Below are 24,480 nucleotides of genomic sequence, written 5' to 3' on the forward strand. Positions count from 1 at the left end.
GGAAACACTTTTTAATCTTGAGGTCTAATGTTATTTAATACCAGTGGATGTAAAATCATCTCAGATATTTGTGGAGGGCAACTTCTTTCTTCCTACCTCCCTCACCCCGCAAGAACACCTACTGAGCATCTCTTTCACGTGAGAGACACCTTCTAGGTGCTGGGGATAAAATGTGGAACCAAATTGTTTGTTTCTTTGTTTGTTTTTAAAGGTTTCTGCATGCTAGTGAGACATAAAACCTACATTTTATGAAACAGTGTCTAGGATACCCTTCTTTCCAGTCTAGCACCTTAAACTAAGGGAAAACCCAGATTCAAAACTGAAAATCAGTCCCTACTCCACATTCTCAGAAAGAGACTCTATAGTCACCATGCAGTTTTTTCTGATTATGTTCCTAATAGGAAATGACTTGTGGTTATTTGTGTCTGGCACGCTTTGCAAGCAGCACTAACTAACTGCCTTCCCCCTCACCAAAACCTCAAGATTTCCCAGATAAACAAGTCCCCACCCAAATGTCCTTCCCCAGCCTTCCTAGGGGTAGCCCCCAAGGCCAAAAGAAGACTGACATTTAACACCTGCTTGCAACCGCCCCAAACCCTGTCTATTTTAAATGTCAACGAGAATGCCATCCTGGGCACCAGGCTTCTCCAGAACTGATTGAAAAGCCACTTCTCTGTAGTTGGATTTAAAATCAATCACTACAGAGCCAGGGAAGAGAGTGAGGGTGTGACTGACCTTTGAGTCAAGGGCAACTGAAGGGATTCACATTTGTGACTAATTATCTCTTCCTTAATCTTTCTGTTGTTTCTCCCTGGATAGAAGGTTTTTTCCAAGTAATAGAGACATGACCCAAACCAACTCTAGGCTTCTGTTGGGTCAGGGTTCATCCAGATTTAGAGTGACCGTTTGTGTGTGTGTGTGTGTGAGTATGTTTTAACAACTGGCATTTGTCATTCTTTCAAAATACACATAAAACTAAGCTTTCTGAATCTTGGAAGGAAAGAAAAATCTTCAAAATGCCTGCTATTTTTAAAAGCTAAAACCTCTTTAAAGTACCTTAAAAATATGCTCTCTTTGTATAAAAGATGTCATGCATTTTTAAGACAAAAAGGGATGGATTATACTTTAGAATAATACACACACGTATATATTTTTATATGTGCAAATATATATATGTATATATTGAATAAATACTTATATAGCACTTACTCTATGCCAGTCACTGTTTAAGAACTTGCAAATAATAACTTATTTAATTTTCATAATAACTCCATAAGGTCAGGTCCTATTACTCCTGTTTTTCAGAATAGGAAACTGAAATAGAGAAGTAAAGCAATTTTCTCAAGAGCACACAGCTAGAAAGTAGCTTTAGTAGGCACTGAACTCAGGAATTCTGGCTCTAAGGTCCATGCTTTCAACTACCCTCTGCTGTCCCCCATGCTCTATATGCTGAGTGTATATGCTACCTTACGAGGTAGGTCATTTTTTTATTCCCATCTGAGGAAACCCAGGCACAGAGAGGGGAAGCACCTTATCCAAGGCAAGTAAGTGAAAAGCTGGAACTCTAACTTCACTCATTGGGGGAATGTAACTAAGACCTAGGAAAGTTTACCTCTCTTCTCCCTCCCCCATATGCATTTGGCTAAGTCAGGAACTCAGCTTTGGGCTATGGGTGGGAAACCATCCTCCAATTGGATCTGGAACCTTGACCTCACCAGTCCCCTAACCGTAGTGTTTAGGCAGAAGAGATGCTAGGTCACCTAATCCAATACTGTCTTTATTCCACCACCACCCCCCCCCCCCGCCCCCGCACTGCTATTTTGGCTGTTTGTCCATTCGCTGGGTGATCTTCTGTATCTATTTCTCTTTTATTCTTCTCATTTTTTCCTCCCCTAGGATTCACCAGGATTCAATCCTGGGGACCTCTAATGGAGAGAGAGGTTCCCTGTCACCTGCGCTACCTCAGTTCCTGGTTTCCACTGTGCTTCATCTTGACTCTCCCCTTTGTCTCTCTTTTGTTGTGTCATCATTCTGCTGCGTGACTCACCTGCACAAGCACTGGCTCACTGCACGGACACTCAGCTCGCAGCACGGGCACTCGCGTGGGCACTTGGCTCAAAGCATGGGCACTGGCTTGCTGCACAGGCATGCTTTCTCTTTTTTTTTCTTTTTTATCAGCAGGCCCCAGGGATCAAACCTGGGTCCTCCCATATGATAGGTGGAAGCCCTACCACTTAAGTCACACCCACTTCCCCGAATACTGTCTTTAAAAGTATCATCTTTAGGAAGCTTAGGGATAAGATTAATTGGGCTGAAGGGCACATATGATTATACCCAATTAAATACCATACCTGGGTATGGTATTATAGCAGTTTGATATGGTTATGAATTTCAAAAATAGATACTGGATTATGTTTATAATCTGATCTGTACCTGGTCATGATTGAATTATGATTAGCACATTGAGTCCCCACCCCTTGTAGGATGGGGACTCACAGATAAAACGCATGGCAAAGAACAGAGTTGAGGGAGTTTCTCATGTTGGAGTTTGGATGTTGGAGTTTGATGCTGAAGACTTAAGCTAGAGCCCTGAGAAGTAGCTCAGAGGAAAGAGAAGCCAGCCCCAGGAAGGAAGGAACCTTGAACCCAGAGAAAAGCAAGCCCCAGAAACGTAGGAACCCAGGAAACCTGAACCCTCGCAGACGTCAGCAGCCAACTTGCTCCAAATAGACTTGGGTGAGGGAAGTAACTTATGCTTTATGGCCTGGTATCTGTAAGCTCCTACCCCAAATAAATATCCTTTATAAAAACCAAACAATTTCTGGTATTTTTGCATCAGCACCCCTTTGGCTGACTAATACAGGTATTGAGAGCAGCAGTTTTCAAAGTATGGTTCAGTGTTCCCTAGGGGATCTCCCTGTCTCCTTTAAGGGATTCACATGGTCTAAACTATATTCTTAATAGTTCCAAGCTGCTCTTTACCTTTCACTCACATTGTCCATGAGTGTACAATGGAGTTTTCCTGAGACTACATTATATGCATCACAACAGATCAAATGCAGACGTGGATATGAGAATCCAGGTATCTGCTATTAGGCCAGACAGAACAGAAATTTTCAAAAATTAAAATATATAACAATGCTACTCTTCTCACTACTCTGCTCCTTTTGAAAATGTTATTTTTTGTTAAAATGCTATTTATGCTAATATGTAATAAATAGGTTTATTGTTTGGATGAATTAAGAAATATTTTTAGATTTCTCAGTGTCAATTTCTAAAATGGTCAGGATAGAGAGAAGTCATTCAAATGAGCAACCACATTAAGAGTGTAGAGGAGTCCTGAGACCACAAAGCCAGAGGTCCTGATCACCGCAACCCAGGGACAACTCCTGCCCATGCTGCCCAGGGACCACCACACTGCAGTGCCCACTACATAGTAGGGACTCGGTATATGGAACTCAGCATGTTGGAGGAATGCCCCAGCACACAACACTGGCCATCTCTTTGGGTGCATGTACCCACATACCCAAGAATGACTGATACTCAGACCCCCAGAGCTTACCTGGAAATAATCTGTGATGAAAGAGCCAAGTTCACTCTTCAGCAACCGCCTGGGAAGAGAGAAACATAGTCAAGCAGCCTTCAGTGACAACAGCTCGAGCTCAGTTCTCCAGCACATGCTGGTGACCACTGAGAAGCCAATTTCAGGGGGAAGAGGGAAGTGAACCTTCCTAGGTCCTGGTTACACGCCCCCAAAGTTACCAGGGAACCGGGGCAGATAGAAACCCTGGAGGAGTATCCATTGCTACGTTTGCTCAGCAGAGGCAACTGCCTGAAGAGGACAGTCATGGGCTATCCTTATTCTAACAGAGTTGGTAGAGACAGGCCAGGGCGCCTGACTTTACGGGAAGCAAGGAAAAAAAGGAAGAGGAAGACAACAATGTTTTAGTCCTCCACATTTGCAGAGCATGTTATGGCTTAAAAAAAAAAAGACATTTTTTCATACACATGATCCCATTTTGCTGCTTCAACCAAGGACTGCTGTATCTTCTATACAGAGAAAAGAAAACGAGGCTTGGAGAAAGCCCCCAAATAAGTCAGTGACAGAACTAAGACTCAAACCCAGACTTTCTGCATATTCACCATTTCCCCCCATAACCTCATCCTGTCTTTCCTCCAGATACACCTGAGACACCCACATGTGAAATTCAAGTTGGTATCACATTTTGGGTGATCTTACCCCAGTCACTGTTTAAGAACATGTCAGTCATCGCTGCTCTTCAAGGCAGAAGGCTAGTGGTGGCCTTCAGACAGGAATGAGGCACTCCTTCCAAGGAAAACACAAAGGAGAGAAGAGCCAGCTTCTATTTATTCAGGCCACCAACATTTATGGAGCTGCTTTTGATGTGCTCAGCCTAGTTCTAGCACTAGGAATACAAAGGTGAACAAGGCAGATGAGGTCTCTGCTCTTGCAGAGTTTATATTCTTATGGGGATGGGTATGGATAGATATGAATGTTTACAAATACACTCACAAGATAATTTCAAAGAGTCTTATGTGCTAAAAAATAAAAGAAAAAAAATTAGATTTTGATATCAGGTCTCATTCTCCCTGTAACAAATAATGGGACTAGCCCTGCTGCACTCTCTTTAATTTTATACAAGCATGACGAGGTAGCTAAAAACAAGAATAACTGGCTCCCAAGATCCAGTGAGCTCCCTACTGAGTAAACATTTCATGACTTCAAATGATTTTGTTTCCTCATCCCACCAGCTATGGCTATTAAGGAACAAATGCTCAAGATTCTGACAACCTCATGCTGGGTATTAACTCCCCAAAACGGGTTTGTACACGTTGATGAAGGATAAACAGGAGGTTACAGTAAGAGACTGTGATGTGCAGAGAACAAACATAATAGGACCAAGACTGAAGCAGAGAAAAACACCCATGATTTAAATTTCTGTGCCAGAGAGAGCCCTGGAAAATGGTGAACATGTGTTGAGCAAGGCACACACCTTCCTTTTGCCTTGATAGTAAATATGTCTCTGGTGGATACTGCATTTTGGGAGAGGCTCCTGGAAGGCCACCCCATCACTACCTCCGGGGGGTTCTCCCAGATGTGGGCAGGTCTGACCAGAGCTCAGGAGGTCTCCCCAGTCATTGGGCTAAGAGTATGTCAGTCATCACTGCTCTTCAAGGCAGAAGGCTAGTGGTGGACCTCAGGCAGGAAACAGAAACCTAGTGGGCAGCCCCAAATGGAGGTTTGGCAACAGGAAGAGGCAGAGAGTCTGCTCCTGGCCACTGGAGGGAGAAATGCCTTCTTGCAAAGTCCTCATGGCCACTGAGAAATCTCAAAGCCATGAGCGAGAACAGAAAACTTCAATGAAAAGTAAAAAAACAAGTCCTAATAGAGTTCCTTAGAGCAGAGCTCCCAATGCATATCTTGGATACTCAAGCTGCTGAGGGGCTAAAACCATTCTGAGACCAAATAATGTGCTGTAGAGGTGGAATCCTGAGGAAACCATGCTGGGAAAACCCTGTAGTCCTGAAGGTGTTGCAGGTGAAATGGCAAGAGAAATAGGTCAAGGGGAAGGGTGAATCTTAGGCCAAGAGCCATAGAAATCCTACTAGAGCAAGATGAAGAAGGAAGCTGCTTGAGTACAATTGTGATTTGGGGCAGGGCATGATTCAAGAAGTGATTATTGCCCCCGGACATTTAACACTGGCAAGCAGGGAGCACCATTAGGTTACCCAGCTGAGGAATCCATTTTCAGAGGCTTCTTCTTAACAGAGCTGTAGACCCCCTCGCCCATGGATCAGTGAGGGCTGAAAGAGGCTGCATCACACAGGGAGAGTAAAGGCAGAGTACCCTTAGCTTAGAGGCAGAGGTGCAACAAGCCACAGCTGGGGCCAAAATGCTGCAGAACCTTACAGGAAGACAAAGCTGTAGGTAGAAATTAGCTGGTAAAGCAGCAGAAGCTAAAGAGTGGACTTGATGCAATTGCCTCAGCAAAGGAAAAGACAAAGATGTAGCAAAAAGATCTCTAAAGCTACAAAGCAGCTATATCAGTGGCAAAGAGATGGTGACAGATAAGAATGAAAGAAATGGACCAAGAAGAAATGGCTTCCACCACACTCAGGGGGCTCACTAGTTCCTTACTGAGGAGGAACCTGAAACAGATGTGAGAATCTGCTGCATGTACTTTAAACCTGGTGGACTGTAACCAGGTACAGTAAGATAAAGCACACATTTGTCCTTTTAACAAATCCCAGTTTCCAAACCTTCTCTACTGTGTACTGTTATATAGAGATATCTGAAGAGAATAAGTCCTACCTAATAAATTACTTCAAGATTCTATTGTACTAGGTGGGAAAATCAATAAGCTCCCTTGCCCCTTATAAAAAACTGTCCTAGTGAAGCTGATAGCTGTCTGAACATGTTATGAGTAAAACAAGGTCACTGTGTATATGAACAGCTTTTCATTGTAGCAAAATATAGGAATTTTAAAAATGATGATCAATAAAATACCAATAAAGTAAATTATGGCTCATCATATAGACATGGGTGGGGGGAAAGAGAGGAAGGGAGGGAAGGAGGGAGGGAGGGAGAGAGAGAGATCTATGTAATGATATAAGACCTAAGTTACTTTAAGTAAAAACTGGAATATTAAAAGGAGAAATTTTAGGTTGTGTGTATATATATTTTACCAGAATAAAAATTTTTAAACCCCATAGAACTGTACAACATAAACAGTGAACCCTAATATAAATTATAGTATAATTATAATATTGTTCATCAATTGTAACAAATGTACCACACTAATACAAAGTGTTAAAAATAGGGAAAGTTTTGGTTATGGGGGGAGGTAATAGGGAAATTCTGTATTTTCTGCATGAGTTTTCTATAAACCTACAACTTCTATAATAAAAAAAATTTTAAATGCAAGAAGCAAAACAGTGGGTCTAATGTTTTACCTTGTTAAAAGGAGGGAGAAAATAAGAACATAGATTCATATTGCTTATATATGCATAAAGAAACTTTGGAAGAATACCCAAGAAACCACTATCATAGCTATCTTTGGGAAGAGGGAAATGGGAACTGGGTTTCTGGGGTACAAGTTAGGAGACTCTTCACTGTATACCTTGTTATATATACCTAAAATTTCTGTGCCATGTGAATGAATCCTACTCAAAAACAATTTTTTAAAGTTTTTTAAATGAACAAGAACCACCGCACCAAAGTTACATCAGGATGGCCTGAAGCTGGAGAAGCCTGGTGGAAGTGAGTCTCCACCGAGGACCCAGCCTTAGGAAGCTGCTGGCCAGGTAATAGAGGCCAAACCCACCCCAGGTTGGTCAACTGGGAACTTCTGTTCCAACTTCACTGGGAGAGGGAGCCAGGGCTGGGGTTCCCAGAGCTGCACTAGCCAAGCCAACCTGTGCGCAGATTGCCGCTGAGTCTCAGCTGCAAATCTGCAATCAGTTTCTCTACTCTTTGTTTATTCTGCTCCCACTTGGTTTACAAGGAAAGGGTGCTTTGGAAAAACTCTACCCTTGTGTTAGCCGAACTGAGAGAAAGAGGGATTTGCCAAACCTCCGTCTTGATACACCATCTCCAGTTGAATTTGGCAGCGGTTTCCCCACTTCATGGACCACCCAACCCCCACCACCACCAAAAGGAAAGAGCAATTGTTAGAGAATAAGAGTTCTACTCATTAGTTTGTCAAACTGCAACCTTTTACTAAGAACCTACTAAAGGCTAGATGAAAAGGGTCAACTAGAGATTGGACAAGTTTTCCCCATCTGTGGCCACTCTCTCATTAGGGACAGGCACATCATCTTATCCAAAAGTTGGAAGTAAAAATATCAAGGTACTGTAGACACACAAGTCTAAATTCACAGATGTACAAGTCGCCCGGTCACCTTATTCACTAAGTTTACCAATTTAATTTGTAAAGCACAAGAAATAAGAGAAAAGTGGGAGAACAGCAGCAAAATTTAAGGAGCCATGGTTTGTGATTTCCAGGTTGCAAGAAAGAGAAGTCCTCCTTGCCAGTCCTAGGTCATATGTTCCTGCTAGGCTCAGATGCTACATCTGACAGCCTCCCTTCACTTTTCCCACCCTTTTCTAGGGATTCTTCCCTATAAACTGGAAGGGTAACTTGTTGGGGAAAAAAATAAGAAAGTAGAAAAAGTTGCTCCAAGAACGGAGCTGGCTTTTCTGTTCACTTAAAGTTTACTCAGGAGGTATCAAGTGCCCACCACTCTTCCCAACAACATAGATGTGTTTCCTCATTTAAGCTTCAAAGAGACCAGGAGGTAGGAGCCACAGCCCCACTTTTATACTCAAGGACACTGAGGCCCCGAGGTTCAGCCACTTGAACAACGACACGCAGCAAGCACATGACAGAGAGAAGAGAAGCCTGGCTGAGTCCAGGATCTGGAGTTGGCCCCTGGGTCTGAATTCTGCCTTTGCCCGTTAGCAGCTGTTATTTGCAGTGTCCTGAGCATGCTCCTCACTCCCTCATACCTCAGTTTCCTTAACTGGAATTTGGGGCACAATAAGAGTACCTATTTTCCCAGAATATTGCAAGGGTTAAATGAGTTAATCCTGGTAAAGTTCTTAGAACAGCGCCTGGGCAATGCTCAGCAGGTATTAGCTGCTAGGATTTGCCCAGGTGGGTTGGACCCCAAAGCCCGTTTTCTTAAGGAATGCACGCTACTGCTTCTCAGCATCTTCTTCAAAGTATAGCCAGATGAGCATTTCCAAAGCCTAGGATAAAGGACCAACATTCATGAAGGGGACCAATCACCCTAATAAAAGGGTAAAAGGGTAGGAAGATGGAGGCAAAGCTCAGGGTAAAGAATACTGGGATGGAAGTAACATCCCTGCTTGAGCTGCTCCAATTGTCTGTTTTAAACATGGGGCTTCCACATCAGGTTTCATCAGAACACAGAATCCTGCTGCTAACAACCACCACTACCACCAACCATTGAGCTAAAAGGAGAAGGAAGCTCGGGAGAGTAATGGCAAGGGAACAACCACGTATAACCCAACCAAAAAGGGGAATAGGGCATGAAGTTCAGCCAAAAGCCAAAAAGGAGCCACACTAGGAAAAATATTGGGGAACTGCTACTGGCCTCTACTATCTCACTCCCTCTCCCTCCCAAGCTGACCAGCTGAGACGCCACCCCAGGTTGACAGGATTTCCTGTTATTACACAGACCCACAATCTCACGTCTCACTGACTTGTCAACCCAACTTCCCAATTCTGCAGGCTTGAAAGTAAACAAGGCCATGTCAAGGCTGGATGCCAGCTGGTGGAGAGGCAGAGGATAAAAGGAGCAGAAAGAGCAGGGGAGAGTAGCAAGGGGCTAGAGCAATTACCTCTGAGGCGAGCCACAATCTCCCTTGCACGCAGGGGAACCCCCAGAGCAGCAAAATCCCTCTCCTTGCCTCAATGAGAATCTTAGCCCAGCTAAAGGATGATTAAGTGGTTTCCAGACAGGTGCTGGCAGGGCTAAAGTTTAGCCAGAGTGAGTCAGGAGAGCCATAACCATTACTATTTCTGTGCCATTGGCATTTAGGTGCTATCCCAGGTTCCCCAAGGACCCCTCCTGGGACCCACCAGATGTTCCCACGATCCAGGAACAGCAGAAGATCCTTGGCCCAACACTGTAGATGGTATTCCTATTTACCAGTCAGTGCCCATGCAACCTGCTTCTTAAGTACCCTGAAGACCACCCATCTCCTGCTCACAAAGGACATGTTTTAAGGAGACAGCATCTTTTAAGCAGAAACACAAGGGAACAGCCCGTTTCCTCCGTTAGTCCACTCTTCTGGGGTCCTATTGGAGGTAGCATCTCAGCTCTCTTTTCTGCAATGAAGTGGGTAGCAGGGACAGTGAGAAAGATGGAAGGAATGGAGAAGGAGCTTTTACTGAGTTCATTGTGTGTGTAATTCAGTTTGCCTAACACAGCATCTCAAATTCTCTAACAGCCTCACAGGTAAGAATTCATCCTCATTTTGCAGATGAGGAAACCAATGATTAGAGCCTGGCCCAGGACCATATAGTGGTAGATCCCAGCGCCAATCTGACCATTCGGGAAAGCAAACCATGGATGCCATGGGGCCAGGTGGGTGTGAACAGCAAATGACTCTACAGCCAGCAGCCAAACCTGGGCTTCTGCTGACCAGTCCATGCCAGATCTGAACTGTCCAGAGAGGAGTTTTAGGAGCGTTCTCCAGATTTCGAGACACTGTGCAGACCAAATACCACACACGGGCCAGCCCCATATGCTTCTACATCATTACTGCCCCCACCATCTCCAAGTTTTCCTGGAACTACCCTGCCAACCCCCAAAGTCAAGTCTGTTTCTCAACAATGGCAGGCACCAGGTGTCAACACATCACCCGCAGATTCAGAGGGTCAAGAAGAGAAGGCCTTATCTCTACCTCTCTCAAAAGGCAATGCCACCACTTAGCTCTTGAGCTATTAAGGAATATGGTCCTGGGAACAGCAGGCCTAAGGCTGGACAATGTCAGCTCTGTGTGTCCTGTGCAGTCTACTATGTGTTTAAGAACATGGGCAGTTTGAGTTCAAACCCCTGCTTAGCCACTCACTAGCTATATGACTCTGGGCAAGTTATTCCACCTCTCTGTGCCTGCTTCCTCATCTGTAAAATAGGGACCTATCTCATAGGGGTGTGGTGAGTTTTAAAGGAGTTGATATGCATAAAGCACTTACGACAGAGTGTGGCATGTACTAAACAATAAACAAGTGTCTACTATTATCATTACCTCAGGGAGTTACACCTCACACTGTTCTCCTCTGCTATCCTGTGGGCTGCATCCAGACTCCCCTTCTTCTCAGCTCCTCCCAACTCTTCCCCAGCTGTGAATCCCACTACCACCAAAAGACTCCCTTGAAAAGACAGGAAAAAAATCTGAGGTGGATTTCCCTTTGGTTTCAGGTAGCCAACTGACTCAGAAGGAGGATGTTTCAACTCAGACTGTCAAAGACGAAGCACAGTTCTTGGAACCTCCTCTTTCCTTGAAAATCTCTGGGGTTTATTTCAAGCCACCTCCTCCCTCCCAACAAGAACAGAAGCAGGGTGGTTGGAGGGAGAAGGAAAATGTGAGTTTCTTGCCTCAAGCCAGCTGCAAATAACTCATCTCTGGTTTCCGGGAGCCTCATCTCTGAGCATTTATTTCTAGAGAGGAAAAGTCCTACCAGAGAGAAGGAGGATGTGGAAGGGCAGGGAGTGAGTGGTGACAAGAAAATTCCATCCCTGCATTTGCCTTTCTCCCTGATTCCCATCTGATCACCTTTCAGTTATTAGCATAGGTATGGTTTTCTCGCACAGCACTCTGATTCTGCTATCGCCCCACTTAAAACTTGGTATACCTCTATTCCTCTCTCTCTGTTGTCAAGGGCAGAACCCACCTACCTCATTGTTACCCCAGAACCTGGCCCAGTACCCAGCAGAACACTCCACATTCTCTAAATAGATGAATAGAAGAACCAACAACCCCTCCCTGTTCTCTACACACACCCCAGTCAATCAGAAAAGTGAAAGCACTTTTGGGAACTCACTGGCATAGGTTCCTTAAGATTTTCTAAATCTTCTTGACCAGGTCAAATCAGTTGAACAGTTGGGCAAAAAGAACGTTTAAGAAAAGCATGCTCCTCTGTCAGCAAGGTTGGCCCCTTTTATTCCTGGAAGAGTTCATGAAATCCAAACCTCTAACCCAGACTCGCCTCCACTGCCAAAACGCAGCCACATCAGAGGCGAGACTGAAGAGGGATGTTACACACACACACACACACACACACACACACACATCGGTGCCCCACAGAGAATTCAAACCAAGGAAACACCCAGAGCAGTTGGAAATTTGGGGAAACCAGTAGATTGTGCTGACTGGGGATTTAGCCAGAATGTCTATTCTGAAAGGTCATTTTCTTGCCTTTAGAGCTACAACAGCATGCAAGCCCTGCTTTCTATGACAGTTTTCATGAAAAATATTCGGATTTACAGTCTTTGCTTTGACAGAGCATGTGCCCTGATGCTTATATGGGGAAAATGGTCCTCATCTATACCCCTCTCAAAAGAGCTACCTCTACCTCTCTCAAAAAGGACTACTAAGGAAACTGGCCTAGGGAACATCAGGCCTCAGGCTGGACAATGCCAGCTCAGTATTGAGGGCCGGCATTTCTGATGTATTTGTTTTAAAATGTCTCCATACCCCTACTCCTGGTTTGATCCAATAATGTGTGTTCACTCATGACCATCCTCAGCCCAAGGATCTACCTCATAGCTACAAAGTCTAACTACTAAACTTAAATTTAAACTAGAGTTCATTTTCAGTGACCGGTCTTAAAAGAAAGGACTGATTATTTTTAAAAATATGTATACACACATATACGTAACAGCTAATACAAAGCAAACAGATTCTATCTTGTTTTGAAATGACTGCATGACAGTACACAGTTACATAAAACGCCTGCCTTCCTGTTCATCCTTCACATTGGCTGATATTTAAATAAATTCACATTTCCTGGGCACCTACTGAGCTCCACAGCTAGAGAGAGATCACCAGGGCTGGCTGGAATGACCCAGGGAAGCCAATTTAGGCTTGATGCTGGACTCAGATAATCCATCAAAAAGTTTATTACTGTTTGGCTTAAGTAGAATGGAGAACTGAGAGAGTCATTTCCTCCTGCTTTTTTCTCTGCAGAAAAGAGAAACAGCTGGCTTTTCTTATAATAACTTTAACCTCACCCAAACTTCTAAGTCCAAGGGTGCATTTGAAGGAGCTTGCCCCTGATCTCTCTATTTAAAGTGAGTTCACCTCATCCAATCTGCTAGAGAAATCTTTATATGGTACTCATACTGGCCTGTGCTCTAAATGTTGGCATTTTATTAATAAATAATAATCACCTTACTAATGCTATATTTTCACAATAGGAATACTAATAGCTAACATTTATTAAATGCCACCCATGTTAAGAGCTTTTTTGACGTTATCTCAATCTTCCCTAGCACTGTGAGGGTGATGCTATTTTACAGAAGACGACAAATTTAGAAAAGTGAAGTAATTTGCCCCAGGTCACACAGCTAGCCCAGTCTTAACCTCCAATCTCTCTGAATCCAGAAACTGCTCTCTTAAGCAGTTAAAAAAGTTTATTGAACTTGGCACATAGGAGGGGCTTCCCCAACTGACAGAAAGATGGGCCTGAGAATAAGTTAAACTTTTCTCCTTCCACATCTTGTGTATTGGTTTTGTTTTGTTTTGTTTTGTTTGAGTTGAAAATGATTGGAGAGTGAAAAAAACATCTTCCTATGAAAACCTCTAGGGCAAAGGCATTTCTGCACAAGGAAGTCTGTTTCCAGGTTTTCCTATGTTCCCAGCCTCCTCAAGCCCCCCTCCCTCCTCTCACCACTGGTCACGCCTCAACGCTGCTGCGTTTATGGATCTATAGTATTTCACAAACAGCTCTTCCAAAAGAGAACAGGAAAACCAATATCAAATCCAGTTGTGCGTTCAAATGTAGCCAGAGAGTAGCAGGCTTGTTCCAGCATTTTAGTTACTGTAGTGAGGGCAGCTGTGTCTATTTCCAGGTAGGTACTTGCCGACGTGGGCATGTGCGTGGGTCAGCTCGCTTTCTTCAGCTTGGGACTTCCAGGACTCCTACATGCCTGCGGCTCACTCCATGATCTCTGGGGTGTGAAAGGAAAGACTATGTCTGTTCTAACCACCATGTTAGAGAAATGTTTCTGTACCTACCAGAAACACGGGTAATAAAAGCACTGGGTACTTTTGATTTACTCCGAGTCAAGTCACATCTGAGCAATTGGTTTCAAATTCCAATCATATGTATTTCCCACTGTCCTGAACATCACTCAAAATATAAACAGGAACACCCCACAGCACTCTGTAACCCCAGTCCTGGTAAGGTTTGAGGGAGTTATCGTGCTCCTCGGGACAGGTCTTGAGAATTGGAGCATGTGGTGAGAGATGGGCTCACAGAAGCATGGTGGAAGGCATGCTGGCAGGAAAAAGAGGAAGAACCACTGGCCTAACATTTCCTATAATGTGGAACCTCTTTCCTTGACACTGTAGTGTAGCAGTGCAAAGAGCATAGAAGTTCAGAAGGAGTTCAGCTCCTTCTTCCACTCTTCAGTGTGTGAACTTTGACAAGATACTTATTTTCTCTTATCTGCAGTTCCTTCAATTGTAAACCACTGATGACAATGCTTACCTCCCAGGGCTGTGCGAGGGCTGATGTTGTAAAAGGAACTCGGCACTTTTCCTGGAACCTCAACCCATGTGTTCTCTCCCCCTTCTGTGGCCTTAAGTGCTAGAATCTGGGGATCAACATCACTGTCAGCCATGCCTCGCCCTTGGGATGCTACGGCTGATCTTACAAACGGGTGGTCATGTTCAGTCCACAGACATGTTTTGTTTGACCTGCACCAATGTTGGGGAAATTTGGATTGTTTACCAACAATTAAAAAGGAGGCTATCTCACGTAAAAATCTCTATTTCCAGTTCTTCTTGAGAAACAAGGTGCAATTTCTCACTAGAAATGCGTTCTACCAGGGTAACTCCCTTTGATGGGGGGGGGGGGGGAGCGCTCCTGTGCACCTGGGCTGGCTGCACTCATTTAGAAGAGCTGCTTGACAACTGAAGGTTCTGAGTTTGCAGCTCTGGGGCTGGGGAGATCTGGCCTGGGCCGCACCTTTCCTATATGCCCACCAACAGAGCTTTAAAGTACACTTTCAAGATCGATCCCCTGAAGTGAAGAACAATTAGCAAGTTCCTGAGTCACTGTTTTATTTATTTCTACAGCTATTGTGAGCTAAAGAATCCTTCTTGGAGAGGCCAGTACCTTAGTTCTTGCCATTTGGGGAGCTGGCTGACCCAGCTTTGCCCCCATCACTCAACTTCTTGGGGCCACAACTTCCTCTTCTCTAAAATGAGACCTTGGACTTCGTGATCTCTATCATCTCTTCCCATGTCTGTGTGACATTTGAGCACATGAGTAGAAATTTTAACCCAACTCTGTTTACTTATGAGCTCCAAAGGTTTTAATGAAAGCAGAGCTTTATAAACACCTCCTTGACCCTTAGCACAGGACTTAACTAAATCCAAACAGGCCCTGAACAAATGGCCTTGTTTATTGTTCTACCCACTCCAGAGCTGGGCCTGGAAGCCTTGATGTTCTGCACCCACACCAGACACAAATCAACAGCAGGGCATTGAAAGACCTGATGGTTCACCTTCCTGGTCTCCAGGTGACTCGGTGCCCTGGGGCCTGCCTACCTTACCTTTCACCAAACACAAATCAAACCAAACCTTACCACTAGCCAACCTCCCGTGCGCCACCACGGGGGTCTTCTTTCTGTTCCTTTCTCACTGTTGCCACAGGGCACCATCACCTGGACTTTCTTCCACCTGGAGCTCTTTTTACCTAGCAAATGCCCACTGATCCTTTAGACCACAGCACAAGTTCATTTCCACCACCCCCGGCCTCCCAGGCAAGATCGAATCATCCTAACACATGCTTTCATCACATCGGCTGCTCTGGAGCAGCTGTCATAATTGCTCTTTTACATTTATTTGAATAATTATGTAGCTAATGATCATCTCCCTGACTGAATATAATCTCTGGAGCCCAGGGTCCACATCTGTGTTGGCACTGTCTTTCCAGTGTGTGGCCAATATGCAGGCATTCAAACATTTGCTATATTGAGAAGATTCTAGAAGAAAATTAATTCCTGAAGGAGAAGGACCACGTCTTATTGAGGATTGTATGCCCAAAGCCTAAACATAATGACAACAGCAATAGCACCGACAACAGTAAGAGCTACAAGTACCATACTTAATGTGCATCAAACCCTGTTCTAAAGAGTTATTCATATAATAATTCCATTTAATCATCACAAGAATCCTGAGGAAGTTCATTTCACATAAAAGAAAACAGAGGCACAAACAAGTTGGTAACATGCCTGTGACTTAGCCAGTGAGAGGAAGAGCAGCAATAAAATCCCCGGCAGCCTATTTCCAGCCACTGGGCCATTCTGCCTTACACGGCATTTACCACGTAATCAGGCACAATAAATGTTCACTAAACAAATGAGAGCTACCACTGATCAGTTCCTCCTGTCCCAAAATGCACGTGTGTACACACACTGTCTACATAAACAAATGGATAAATCTTCCCTGGATCAGAAGTCCAGACAGATAAGGATCTCAGAACTCAATAGCCACAAGAGCAACATAAGAGCTGACAGAAGCAGGAATAAGGTCCAATTACGGGGAAAAAAACAAAGTAAGAAAAGGCTCTCCGCCAGGTAGCCACCTCTGCTCGGCTTAGGGTGGGGGAGGATGTGGAACGGCCCCTGGGCTGGCCTGCCACTTACCTAATGTTTTCATTCAGTGCATAGAGCTCGTTGCTTTGCAAGCCGCCCCCTTTGAAGACATTGATCACCGCAGTCTGAACGCTGCAGGAAAAGAGAAACAACCTCAGGTTGATCTGCCCCGCCCCCCCCCAGGGCCATCTCAAGGAGCAGCTCAGGGCTGAAGGCTGACGGAAGGACCAGGAAGCCCATGCCACAAACACTGCCACGATTTTCCATCCCTGTAATCCACCATTTCCTTCCCAGCATCCTTGGAGAGGAAGGAAGACTGAAGCCGAAAGGACTCGAACGTTAGCAGCCCCCGTTGTCTCCCCTGCCTTGCTGGCAGCTGCTGGTGAGTGGGATGTGCTGCTTGGAAACCCCCGGGCCTGAAGGAATCCAAGATGGCATAAACTGTAAACAGGAGCTGCCCACGACTAGAGTTCTTTCCTCCAGGACGCTGCTGTCTTCATAGTACAAGCCAGAGACCTGGGGCAAATATAAAATGATGCCTTGCCTTTTTAAAAAATAACACTTTCCTTGGAAAATTTCCCACAGGCCCATTTTACTTGGCCTTTCCTTTCCCATTCCTATGAGGTAGTCGGGTAGTAGAGTTAGTTGCTTGAGCGGCCCAGCTAGGAGTTGACTTGATGGTGTCTGGAACCCCAATGCAATATTTCAACGAGTCAATTACAATCTCATTTACGCAAGGGGTTCCGGGCCCTTTTTAAAGGACCAAGGAGACATGTGACACCAAAACATTTCAAAGCTACTTTTGCACCACCACCGTAAGGGTTGTGTTGTTGTGTCTATTCATTGAGAAAATTCATACTGACCCCGAACAACATTCAGTGATGCTTTAAAACAATGATGCACTTAGTTTATCCCAGAGTACCTGCATTGATTTGAAAAGTACTGGCCCACAGACATGCAAGACATAATATTTATTCAGTCTCTACTCAAACCTTGGCATACAGATGGTGGGTAAGACACTTTACAAAAGTCTCCCAAGTGCCTGTGTGGCTCATAAGTACTGGTAATCCCTGCTTTATACTGCTCACAGCTTTTCCGAGATACCTGTCTTATCTTCCTAAATAAGCAGGCTCAGTGTCAGCTGCACACTGAAATGGCCCCACCTCAAGTACTTGACAGTTTGGGGTGTGACTAATAAGCATGAACAGTAACTGTAAATTCCAATTCAACTGTCCTGGGCTGGCTGACTGACTCCCATAGACCCGAGGCTCCCCAGCAGTCCACTTTCCCTCTGTCAAAACAAGAAAGGGTAATGGACACACTCATTGTGAGAAACGTGTTCTCTTTGTCAATTGCCCATAAAATCAAACCTTCCTGAAGCTGCGATCCCAGAGGAAGTGGAAGCAAAGCAGTCCCCATGTGCCACCTGGCCTTGATGTGGCTCTTGGCAGCCTCCACCCCACAACTAGCCGCCTCCTTTACCTGTTCCAGGCCGAGCTGGAGCTCAGCTGCAGAGCCTGCCGGGTAGCTTGGAACCTGGGCAGGTCGCTGAGGACGGGGGAGCTCATGAAGCGTGGTCTAGGCCGGCGGAAGGAGCCCATCTTGTGGAACTCAACGGGCAGGTTGGGAGTGAAGCCACGGGTCATAAGTCCGGGGGAGGGGATAGCTTCCCCTCTGCACCAGGAGGTTCCGGCTGTCCACAGAAAGGCCTTCTTCTCCCAGGACTGCCGTCTGGCCTTCACACCGTTTTTAAAACCACAAATTTAGCCAACACCTGAGAAGAGAGGGCAGCTTTTATTGAGAACTCCTGGGCTGAGCAGACCACATCTTATAATATAGAGGAAGTTGGCTGGGACTTTCCAGCCAAACTATCCTAAAAAGACAACTCTGGGACCCAGCAATAAGACTGTATGCCCTGTAGACTCCCATTCCCAAGTCTCTACACGTCTCTTTTTGGTTTTAACAGTGTGGTCACCCCAAAGTAGGAAGGCAGTGACAATGAGACCAGGTGAGGTCAGCCCTACAGAAAAATCACTTTTTAGGCTGTGCTTGACTTGCGTTCCTGCATCCCCATCAGAGTTTGGATACTGGCTGGGTTTCTGCAGAACCCACAATGTTGGGCATTAAGAGGTGACTTTTGGGAGCAGACATAGATCAAGTGGTGAGCGCCTGCTTCCCATATACAAGGTCCCAGGATTGATTCCCAGTACCTCCTAAAAACAAAGCAAACAAATGAAATAAACAAAAACACAGCTCTCATTGGGGAACGGATGTAGCTCATCGGTTGATGATTGCCTGCTTCCCACATACGAAGTCCTGGGTTTAATCCCCGGTACTCATTAAAAAAAAAAAAAAAAAGATGACTTTTTAAAAAGATGTCTCAAGGAAAACATGAGAGCTCCGTGTCTTGGCACTGAAGACCTTCCATGATATGCCCTTATCAAGCCGTTCCGGTGTATTGTCCAGTATTTCTCAAAGCATCAGTGCCTCTTCACTCAGGCACATCTTCTCACCACACTTTACTTGCTCTTCTTTCTAACAAGATATATTTATTGAGTGTTTATTTATTAACCACTGGGAACTATAGGGGGTACAAACATTTCTAAAACCTAGTTCCTGCTCTCAAGGGGCTCACGATCTAGGGAAAAGAAAAGTGCCCATTTTTATAAACTCATTTACACAACAAATATTTACTAAGCAACTCAGTATGAGGCACTCACTGAGACACTGGGGATAAAACGATGGCCCCAAGTGGTCTCTGTTCCATGCAGCTTACCAGCAGGCATGTTCCACGTCATGTTCATTCCTTCTCCCAAGCTTTTGAGCTTGTCTTCTCCTCCCCTTCCATTTTCTTTCTGCTTATCCAAATCCAACTTACCCTGCACGGCTGGGTTCAAGAGTATTGTCCCCTGGTTGCGTTTCCTGGGAGGTTTTACGGCTCAGTGGCTAAAGGCAATGGCTTTTGAGTGAATATGAGTTCGAGTCTTAACTTAGTCACTCATAAGTTTTCCTCAGCTGTTTACAGAACCAACTTCACAGGACTGGCAAAAGAGGTAATGAAACCATGGGACATGCCTGGCAGAATGGCAGACCCAAGGCTTTCAAGTCTTGGCTACTTCCATCCAGGCCAATTTCTTTCTTTCCTTTGTATTCTTTAGTGAGTCTAAGTCTACATAACGGGCTTAAAATGAGTTTTGGAGCTAGTCAGAAGGAGCAAAGAAAATACCACCAAGATTAGAGTCATTTTTCTCTTAAGGGTTAAAGGTTTAGCCCAAAAATATTCTCCTATTACCCCCTCTCACCTACTAACTCTATGTCCCAAAAACCAACACTGAAAGAAAAAGAGGTACTCTAGCCGTAAGTGTCAACCTTCCACTTGGCAGGTGGAGATAGTTTTGGGGTCACAGCTGCAGCATTTGAAGAAGGAGGAACTGGTCAAAAAACAAGGCAGCCAAGAGAGCACTGAGAACATCCCATCAATAGGGCACAGGGGAATGCCAGCAGCTGTCTGTAGACAATAGCACTGCACTTGTAATACGAATGGCTTGTCAGGCCTCTTGCATTTTTTTTTTTAATGAAGGAAAGGAGATTTGTGCACCATTTTATTTTACCATCTTCTGCCCCTGTACCTCATGCTCAGAATGACCCAGTGGTTACTAACATTTATTATGTAAATGCTGGGAAAATCATAATAGGCCAGTTAAGTTCCAGAGGGTCTCAATAACTCCACAAGTGCCATGAGAATTTAGAAAGATCTATGCAAATCAACTAATGAGGCCAAGAAGAAATAAAACTACGGAAACCCCTTGAGAATTCTTAAACCAGTTCACTTTGGAATTTAAGTTACCCAGTAAAGGTCACTCTATTAAGAGAAGATCCATTTCCTGCCCTTCTTTAAATGGGCCTGCTAAGTGCAACTCATCTGTGTAATTACAGGATATTAACTCCCTTTATGAGGATCTTAAAGTTGAGGAGATGGAGCTGCCTCCCTCTCCACGGCAATTGCACAGGGAAATAGAAAGGTGAGGTGAATGGATCGTTCCAGGTGTCTACCTCGGCCTTCCTGCCTTAACCACCATTTCTCCAGGAGGCTGTGGCAGGCTGAGGATGGCAGGGCTGGCTCCTTGCCCCCCGCCACAGCTCAGAAGGTGCTCCCCAGGCCTCCGGCTCCGAGCCATCTGAGAACCCAGCAAGGCACATGTGCAGTCCAGTCCACACACAGGATTTCTTTTAAATAAGAGTACTTTTCCGCCAAAAGCACGACGCCTGCAGCACCCGCAGCCTTGACTCGACTACAGGGTAACGCAGAACCAGGAGTTGCCTCTGACTCATTTTTCACCTCCAAAATCCACCACTCTCAGTTCCTGACAGCCTGGGGAGAATCTGAAGAATCTGAAACCATCTATGTTTCCACCATTCCTATTTCTGGAAAGAGCCAAAAGGCCTCCCCAGGGCCTCCCAGAAAGGAAGCAGCTGGGAGCATTGGCAAAAGTAGCCTCAAGGAGAAAGCTGACACGCCCTGGAACCACCTGCTGCAGCCAAGCCCTCAGGCACAGACCTTGTCCTGCCCTAAATCGGACAGATGAGAAAATGACTAGGCCTTTCGACAGAGCCAGTCCAGGCTCCCGTTCACGGGTAACAAAAGTGGAGCCCGGGGAAGCAGCGAAACCTGCCCCAGGTCTGTGAGCTAGGAGAGAGCCGGGACTGGGTAGACTCAGGTTCTCTGACTCCCGACACCGACACCGACAGTTCCTCAGCAACCCCACCCCGACCCCTTAGGCTATTTTGTAAACTTCCTGAAGACAGGCATGGCGGCCATTTCCACCCCTGTGGCCTCAGGCCTTAGCTCACTGCTCTAGATAAAGATGAAGCCAAAGGATAGAATTAACACAGGCATCAACTGCCTGCCTGACACGATGCTAAGCACTGTCACACTAGGTAAACTGAGTCCTCACACAGAAAACTCATTTGAAGATCAGAGAAGTTAAGTTACCTGCCTGAAGTTTCACGCTAATAAATGACATTTCAAGGGACTGGCATCCAGATCTGCCTAATTACCCAGCCCATGTCCACTTTGTCATGCTACCAAGCTGGGACAAAAAACTAGAATTGATGCTGCCAAGTTAGTTGGGAGCATTCATTCATGAGATTTCATACCAAAATTTAAATTTTATGCCTCTGAGATAAATAAACTGTCATAATAAATTCTATGACCATATTTGATGGGGGCTAGAGGGTGGTGAGCAGAAAGAATGAGAGGAAAACATGCACCCCTGCCTGAGTGAGATAGCCCCCCCCCCACTAACTGTGTGGCCTTAGGCAAGTTTCTTGACCTCTCTGAGGCTCATTCCTCCCACATGAAATGAGGATGCTAACAGTGATTACCTCCCGGTCATACAAAGATTAAATGAGTAAATATTTGTACAGCACTTAGAATGGTGCTTGGCAAATTCTAAGTCTAAGCTGTATAAGTGCTCGCTAAATAAATAAAAAACGCTGGTGTCATTTCTGAATCTCCACGCAATGAAGGCAGTGGGAATACAGCAACATTTCCCTCTGATTTCTGCAATCTCAGAAGGGCCCAGAAAATGGCTCCGCTCAGAAGCAGGTCAGGCCTCCATGTCCCCTCAGGGTCACAGCACATTCAGACCGTACCTCCTCAGGGCTTGGGTAACTCACAACTCGACCGACGCCCTCACCTTTCTGTAGCACGTTCCTCGGTTCCAAGGGATTTTCCCACATATCTTATCTCAATCCTATGGAGCAGGTGGAGCAAGGGTTTCTCTCATGGACTAGGAAACTAAGGCTCAAACAGATTAAGTCATTTATCAAGGCTAGAAAGCTGTAATTTAGGGAACCAGCACAGACCTAAAGTCCTCCAAACTCAAGCCTGCCCCACCATGTGTGCCCTGTGGGCGATTCTTCTTTTTCATGTATAATCGATTCTTGTTATTTGTGGTACTTACGGTCTATGAAATTGCCACAAACACTGAATTAGCTAATTCTAAGCCACGGCTTCTAAAGGAAGTACCTTAGTTTCCTGCAAGCCGCTGGTCACAACATTTCACTGATAATACACAACCTTGTTTGGGGTGTCTTTTTTTAAAAGACATCTTATTATTACTTTTAAGTTCTCGTTTTTTTTTTTATTAGTATAGATGCACACACCATACTGTCCATCCAAAGTGTACAATCAATGGCTCTCAGTACAATCAGAGTTCTGCATTCAATACCACAATTTTAGAACATTTTCAATGCTCCAAACATAAAACAAACATAAAAGAAAAACCTTTATCCCTTAAACCACCACATTACTGACCCTTAGGATCAGTATAGTACCTTTGTTAAAATTAATGAACAAATAATACTGTTAACAATAGTCGAAAATTTGTATTAGTTGTCTTCTTTCCCCATACATCACCCTATTTATTATTAACACCTTGTAATAGTTTGTTGTATTTCATGAAAGAACATTCTTATATTTGTTCTATTAACCACAGACATCATCCACAACAGCATTCACTATGTAATAGAGTCCCAAGTTTCATCCTCTAGCTTTCCTTTTAGTGACATAGACAACCTAAACTTCCCTTTGCAACCACAATCACACACACAATTCAGTGCTGTTAATCACCCTCACAATAATGTGTTTCCATCACCTCTATCCCTTTCCAAACATTTACTATAACCTTATTGTAAATTCTACACAAATTAAGCATCGGCTCCCTAAAGACATCTGATTTAATATATATTACTGATTCATTAACATTGAGCTTGTGGCCATCCGTACTATACCTCGGGCCTGAATGAAGCTCTAATACATGTATTTTCTCTGTATGCACATCACTGCCTTCTTGCACTTAGGAATACCAGACAGCACTTCAGCACTATGCTTGGGACCATTTTCAACAGCAAAATCACTCACAAACAAAAAGCACAAAATGCAGAAGACTTCATGTATCATGAAAAGGATAACTTATAGTATGAGCGCTGAAACAAGAAAGCAGAGCATTACCTTGTTCAGCCTCAGCTGGGAACATGTGTGTAGGGTGACTCAAATTTGTCTCTGCATATGTCTGCAAATGACCATGAAAGCACCACAAGTATTGATTTAGGGGATTACAAATAAATGTTAGGAGGTAGCTGAATTTGAAGATATAGAATCTGGAAATAATGAGGATCAACTGTATTTTAAAACATTTTTTATTGTGAAACATACTTAAAAAGGAGTTTATCTAGACACACACACGTACATAGCTTAAATATTGATAATAAACAGCCACCTGTTTAAGAAATAATGTTAATAATAACTTGGAAACCCCATGTACTCCTTTTCCTCTGATAATAGCAAACTTTTACAAGAAATGTAAACATCCGCATAAATCCATAACATACTAAGTGGAAGGCCTCCTGCTGGCCACTAATCAGTGTAGAAGTCTTTCCAACAGGAATTTTCTGAGATGACAGTAATGTTCTATATCTGAACTGTCCAATGTATCCACAGTGGCAACTGAGCACTTCAAATGTGGCTAGTGTGTCTGAGGAAATTTTCAAATTTTATTCAATTTTAATTAATTTCAATTTAATTTTAAATAACCGCACATACATAAACACACAAAATTTTAATAAAAAATTTTTCCTTCCCCTTAGTAATACATCATGGTCATCTTACCATATCACTACATATTGATCTGCTTCATTTTTTTTTACCCCATCGCCCTCACCCCTGCTTTATTATCTTTAATGGTTGCTTAATTATTCCATTTTTAGGGGATACCGTACTTTATTTAACCAGCCCCCTATTGGTAGATATTTAGGTAGTTTCCAGTTTTTCATTATTGCCAGAATGAGTATATCTGTTTGTCAGTCTTAGGGACCACATGAGTATTTCTGTAGGACACATTCTCAGAAATGGAACTGCTGGGTCAAAGGGTCGGTTAATTCTTAGCTCGTTTGACTCTCTGACTCTAGCCCCTACCCCTCTGCAGCCTGGAAATAAAGCACTGCCAAAAAGGAGTGGAGAAGCGCAATGCCTGCAGCCCCACAGGGTGAGTGGCATAGAACAGACTCGCTACTTGAGAAGCAGTCTTACTCTGTTGT

General features: G+C 44.3%; 1 protein-coding gene across 12 annotated transcripts in view; it reads right to left on the reverse strand.

The window, feature by feature from the left end:
* PRR5L (proline rich 5 like) overlaps window positions 1–24,480 on the reverse strand; it is a 190,504-nt gene that overhangs the window by 55,631 nt on the left and 110,393 nt on the right. For all 12 annotated transcript variants that reach the window (XR_009187588.1, XM_071218095.1, XM_058305563.1 and 9 more), the window contains 3 exons: window positions 17,863–18,154; window positions 16,432–16,512; window positions 3,563–3,611 (listed from right to left, as the gene is read on the reverse strand). Coding sequence is in view for 11 of the 12 variants with exons in the window: in XM_071218095.1 (XP_071074196.1) it covers window positions 3,563–3,611; window positions 16,432–16,512; window positions 17,863–18,026 (294 nt within the window). In the remaining variant the exon portion in view is untranslated. The remainder of the gene's footprint in view (window positions 1–3,562; window positions 3,612–16,431; window positions 16,513–17,862; window positions 18,155–24,480) is intronic.

Source organism: Dasypus novemcinctus, chromosome 10, assembly GCF_030445035.2.
Source record: "Dasypus novemcinctus isolate mDasNov1 chromosome 10, mDasNov1.1.hap2, whole genome shotgun sequence".
NCBI lineage: Eukaryota > Metazoa > Chordata > Mammalia > Cingulata > Dasypodidae > Dasypus > Dasypus novemcinctus.